Genomic DNA, 6,186 nt, shown 5'->3' with positions numbered 1-6,186 from the left:
TCCATTTTTGTTTGTTTCAAGACATTTTTAAATTTCTCTTTTGACTTCTTCTTTCATCCAGTGATTGTTTGATAATATGTGGTTTAGTGTTCACATATTTGTAAATTTTTAAATGTGCTTCATGTAATTAATTTCTAGATTTATACCGTTGTCGTTGGAAAAGATGCTTCTATGATTTCAACCCTCCTAAATTTATTATTTATTTATTTTTAAAATTATATTTTATTCACTTATTCATGAGAGACACACAGAGAAAGAGGCAGAGACATAGGCAGAGGAAGAAGCAGGCTTCATGCAGGGAGCCCAATGTGGGACTTGATCCCGGGACTCCAGAATCATGCCTGGATCCCAGGACCGTGGATCATTCCCTGAGCCAAAGGCAGGTGCTCAACCACTGAGCCATACAGGCATCCTAAGCCTCCTAAATTTATTAAGAAATGTTTTGTCACCTGATATATGATCTATCTTGGAAAATATTCCATGTGCACTGAGAAAAATCTATACTCTGTTACTTTTGGATGGAACGTTCTGTGAAAATCTGTTAAGTCCATCTCATCTGGCCTAACATGTCATTTGAGGCCAATGTTTTCTTGTTGATTTTCTGTCTGGATGATCTATCCAACTGATGTAAATGAGGTATTAAAGTTCCCTACTATTCATGTATTTCTATTTCTCCCTTTATGTTTGCTAGCATTTGCTTTATGTATTAAGTGCCTCCATGTTGGGTGCACAAATATTATATTGTATTGTTGGATTGACTCTTTGCCATTGTGTAAAGCATTTCTTTATCTCTTATTGCAGTCTATGTTGTCTAATATAAGTACAGCCAATCCAGCTGTTTTGGCTCCATTTGTAAGAAATGCCTTTTTCTGGTGCTATTCAAAAGAAACTCTAGGGGGCACCTGGGTGGCTCCCTTTCAGTCTGGATAAGTCCTTCCACCTAAGGTATATCTCTTGTAAGTAGCATATAGATAAGTCTTATTTCTTATTAAAACTATTTCAAGTGTTGTATTGAAAATATTTCATAATAGAATCATTATTTTCTTTCCGGGGTCAGCACAGTATGAAAACAGACATTTAATAGTATTAATAGTAGATAACATTCGTTAAGTGTTTAGCATGACCTAACCACTAAGCTAAGCAGCTTGAGCACCATATTTTATTTATGCAGTTTAATGATTTATTTATACTTAACATGTGATGTAACTAAAATTCAGTAAGGTTATGTGAACATCTCTTTGTAATAAGAGATGCAATAATCTTTTGAACTGATGCTCTTCAGCATGAGCATTAGATGATGGCAGCATGAGAATTACTTATGCTAGTTAAGCACTACTTTATCACTGTAGTTTGCTGAAACTCAGGTCAGAATTCTACAAAGTAAACTTTAAAAATATAAGAGATCATTTAGAGAAATGAATTCTTCATCTCAGGAAATGATTTTCAAGTCTAGAGAAGAAATTTCCTTTGTCAGGTGGGGTGAGTAGGGAGTGGGGAGGAGGAAATTTCTTAAACTGTCTTGAAGTTATTGTTAGGAAAAAAATGTACTGAGGAAAGAGTCACATCTGAGGTTGGATACTTGTGGCAATAATAAAAAATAGTTGTCCATCCTGGATGTATCATTTGTCATTAGGAAAAAACAAAAGACAAAAAGGAAATAGTACTAACCTAAATAGGACATATTTATAATCACATTTTTTGATAAAGTTGAATAGGAGATAGACTGATTAATACCAATATGGCAATTTTCCCCAGAATGTAATTGGAAGACCTCACCATCATTCAAATCTTTGGATTTGCATTCCCACAGTTTCTTTCTTTTTTTTTTTTTTTTAAGATTTTATTTATTTATTTGAGAGAGAGTGAGAGAGCACAATCGAGGGAGCTCAGGCAGAAGGAGAAGCAGGCTCCCCACTGAGCAGGAAGCCCCACCAGGGACTTGATCCCAGGACTGTGAGATCATGACCTGAGCAGAAGGCAGATGCCCAACTCACTGAGCCACCCAGGTGACCCCACAGTTTCTTTTGAAAAGAACCAGATTAAAAAAAAAGTAGTCCCTCTAGTTTTCTTCTTTAGGGTAAAATTCTAGTGCAAGATTCTACTTATGATCCAGGAGTTGAAGAAGATCGGATTTCTCAGGGCTGTATGTTCCTCTCTGCAAGATTATCCGGAGGCAATATTTAACACCATCCACAAGAAAAAGCTAAGATTCATGGTAGGAAACATGATCTCCTTTTTGTCAGCTCTTCCTCATGTTATTGTTATGTCAGCAGAATTTATCACAGGGATTACAGTAAATGGATTTCTTATCATCATCAACTGTAAAGAATTGATCAAAAGCAGAAAGCCAACACCAGTGCAACTCCTTTTCATATGTATAGGGATGTCGAGATTTGGTCTGCTGATGGTGTTAATGATACAAAGTTTTTTCTCTGTGTTATTTCCACTCTTTTATAAGGTAAACATTTTTGGTACAGCAATGTTGTTCTTTTGGATGTTTTTTAGCTCTGTCAGTTTCTGGTTTGCCACCTGCCTTTCTGTATTTTACTGCCTCAAGATAGCAGGCTTCACTCAATCCTGTTTTCTTTGGCTGAAATTCAGGATCTCGAAGTTAATGCCTTGGCTACTTCTGGGAAGTTTGCTGGCCTCCATGAGCATTGCAGCTCTGTGTATTGAAGCAGATTACCCTAAAAAGGTGGATGATGATGCCCTCAAGAATGCCACATTGAAGAGGACTGAACCCAAGATAAGGCAAATTAGTGAAATGCTGCTTGTCAACTTGGCATTACTATTTCCTCTAGCCATATTTGTGATGTGCACTTTTATGTTATTCATTTCTCTCTATAAGCACACTCATCGGATGCAAAATGGATCTCATGGTGTTAGAAATGCCAGCACAAAAGCCCATATAAATGCATTAAAAACAGTGATAACATTCTTTTGCTTCTTTATTTCTTATTTTGCTGCCTTCATGGCAAATATGACATTCAGTATTCCTTATGGAAGTCATTGCTTCTTTGTAGTAAAGGACATAATGGCAGCATTTCCCTCTGGTCATTCAATTATAATCCTCCTGAGTAATTCTAAATACCAACAACCTTTCAGGAGACTTCTCTGCTTCAAAAAGAATCAATGAAGAGGAGAAGCAATGTAAAATATTGTGTATTTCTTTAACATGGACTCGATGGACTTATGATTGTTTTTGGTTACTTATGTATTTTGTGTGCTCTTTTGGGCAATTTCCTTCTCATCTCCTATTCCCAGGACAGGTGAAGCACTAATTCTGAAGTGGGGTGGAATAGGGTATTTCTTTTTCCAGGGATTGTATCTTAAAAATATTATGATAGTAACACATTTAAATAATTAGTACTTGCAGTAGAGTCCCAGTTGCGTTATAAATCAGGGAAAAATTATCTGTTATCTGTCTTCTCATATCTTCTGGTTTTGATAAGCAAAATCAAATTGATTTAGGAGAAGAGTTGGAATAGTATAATAAATTTGGCTATTTGGGTAAACATAGCTATTTTTCAAAGAGCATCATTTGTGTAATTATTGTTAAAATGCAAATTATATACTGAAAGTGTATGTACGTCAAGACAATGTATTCAGATATACAGATTAAAGTCCTACTTTGCTTTCAATTTCAGTTACTAGTTCAGGTTTGTTAATGATAAGATGCAAATTGAGCTAGCATGCATGTGCATAGACACACACAATCCAGGGTCTCTGTGTTTTACAAGATGAATAAATCTTTTTCAACTCCCTGAAGTGTTAAACTGATGCCCAAAGAGAATCTGAGTGAGGTCATTGACTTTGAAGCCCCAGCAGGAAAATGTTCAACTGGTGTCTTACCCCTCAACTGGGATGTTAACTCCTTCGAACTGGAATGTTGTCTGGGGTATGGCAACAGCAAATGACTTAAAGATCTAAGGTAAAAGTTTCTAAATATATTGATAGATTTAAGTGGATTCTGCTCCTTAAGTATCTTAAATAATCTTGCTTTAGGAAAGGACAATAATTTTTGTAATGTCTTACATCTCAGGATATGTTTGAATCTGTGAAACCTTCACTGGCTCCTAAACAAACAAACAAAAAGATGTGTAGTTACTGTAATTGTAAATAAATTGTTGTCAGGTGAATTAGAAGTTGCAAGGGTGGAAAAAAAAATACCAAACCTAGATATGTCTGTGTGTGTCCCTGTGTGATTTGTTTACTTTACAAAATAGTTTTACACAGAATTGTTTACTTCATCCTCAGATCACTTTGTAAATAGACAGTAGAATTATCTCCATTTTCACATGCATAAATAGGGTTGGAAGAGAATATTACAGATTCCTAAAGTCCATCAGCTACACTCAATAGTGTAATTGGAACTCAAATGTGGCTCTTCTGTCTCTACAGCCGGTACAGTCTTATTTGGTTTTCTTTCCATTACTGTTAATACCAACTTTAGATTCTGAAATTTGTGATAAGAAACGATGTTTGCCCTATAATGTATGATACCCTATGACCTTTCTTCATTATGTCCCTAAAATGTCAACTGAAAAATATTTCACAAATCTCTTGAATTATCCTGTTAATTGGTCAAAACATTTATTTTTTAATTTATCTCATATTTGGCTTACTAATAGCCTAAAGTGATCTAAACAGAGGTCCCCCAATTTACAATTTAATATCACTCAACTCTGGGAATTTGCTGTGCCACTTTCACTTATTATGGGTCAGGGAAAATTAAGCTCTCTACTGGGAAAAACTGGTATTCACTATGTTTCCAGCCTGAGCTCTGGACAATTGTGTAGCTGGAGCCTATTCTTTAGATAGCATGACCAATGAGTTTTTGCATCATACTGGGGAAGCCCTATGACCCCTTGTTTCCAAAGCCAAGTTGAAAGTCTCACTGATGCTAGTACCTGAATTACATAGGTATTCATGATACATACATCCATATTGAGGTCTGATACCGTTGGGCCATTTATATCTTCTACTATATTCATTTTTTAAATTTAAAAATAATTTTAATAATTGTTTTTTAACTTGTAAAATAATACATAATATAGAAAATTGGGAAAATACAGAAATATAATAAGTGAACCTGATAGAATGCAAGGTAAAATTTTCATATACATTCTTTTGGCATTTGAAATCCATATACAGGGCAGCCCAGGTGGTTCAGCGGTTTAGCGCCGCCTTCAGTACAGGGCATGATCCCGGAGACCCAGGATCGAGTCCCACATTGGGCTCCCTGCATGGAGCCTGCTTCTCCCTCTGCCTGTGTCTCTGCCTCTCTCTCTGTCTCTCTCTGAGTCTCTCATAAATCTCATAAATAATCTCATAAATCTCATAAAAAAAAGAAATCCATATACACATATGTGCATATACAAGTATATATATGTGTGGCGTAATTTATAACATTATGGAGATCATGCTGTATATATACTTTTTGCTATATTTTTATTTAAATTATGTGTATAAAATTTTGCACTTGTAACAGCTTCATGTTTCATTTTATGGGTATAGTTTTGTTTTAACCATTCCTATATCATTAACCTGTATTTCCATTAACAATGAGAACTAAACAGTGGAAAATAATGTTGATATCATTAAAAAAAATTACTCAAACAAAACAAAACAAACAAAAATAAAATAAAAGTTTACAATTAAAGAACAAGGAGAATATTTTGCTATTATTACTATTCATACATGAGTAACCAAATTTGTACTACTGCCTTGAAAATTTTTGGTATGAGAATTTCTTGACATAGGTCTGTGAGCATGAGAATCCTTGGAATGAGCCTTTTGGCATGGGAAACTCTTGTAATAATGCCATGGTCTGGGAATTCCTTGGAATGGGGCTGTGGCATGGCAAGTATTCCAAGATTATAAAGAGGCACTAATGCCTTTGAGAGAAATTCCAATAATCAGGTAATTAATTTTCTATTCCAGAATTGCTTTGCATTTTGTGTTATTTCTTACTGATCATAACAACCCTGGTAGAGAATATTATTATCTGTATAAAATATTAGGAAATATAAACTTGGAGAGACAAAAGAATTGGTTATTTATCTAGACCTGAATCTTGCCTTCTAAATCTAAAGTCCTAATTTTTTTCTAAACATAATTATGCATAAAAATTGCCTGGGAAATACTTTTTAAAGTGTGGATTTCTGGGCTTATCCTAGATTGGCT

The 6,186-nt window shown here is 34.9% G+C and overlaps 1 protein-coding gene across 1 annotated transcript; it reads left to right on the top strand.

Moving 5' to 3' along the window:
• Nucleotides 1–2,224: 2,224 nt before the first annotated feature.
• LOC144288338 (taste receptor type 2 member 2-like) lies at nt 2,225–3,136 on the top strand. Its single transcript, XM_077855888.1, has one exon. It carries the CDS (start codon nt 2,225–2,227, stop codon nt 3,134–3,136), a length of 912 nt encoding a protein of 303 aa, XP_077712014.1.
• The last annotated feature ends 3,050 nt before the right edge of the window (nt 3,137–6,186 follow it).

The sequence above is a fragment of the Canis aureus genome, chromosome 18 (genome assembly GCF_053574225.1).
Source record: "Canis aureus isolate CA01 chromosome 18, VMU_Caureus_v.1.0, whole genome shotgun sequence".
In the NCBI taxonomy this organism is placed as follows: domain Eukaryota; kingdom Metazoa; phylum Chordata; class Mammalia; order Carnivora; family Canidae; genus Canis; species Canis aureus.
This window is presented reverse-complemented; position numbering and strand designations above follow the sequence as displayed.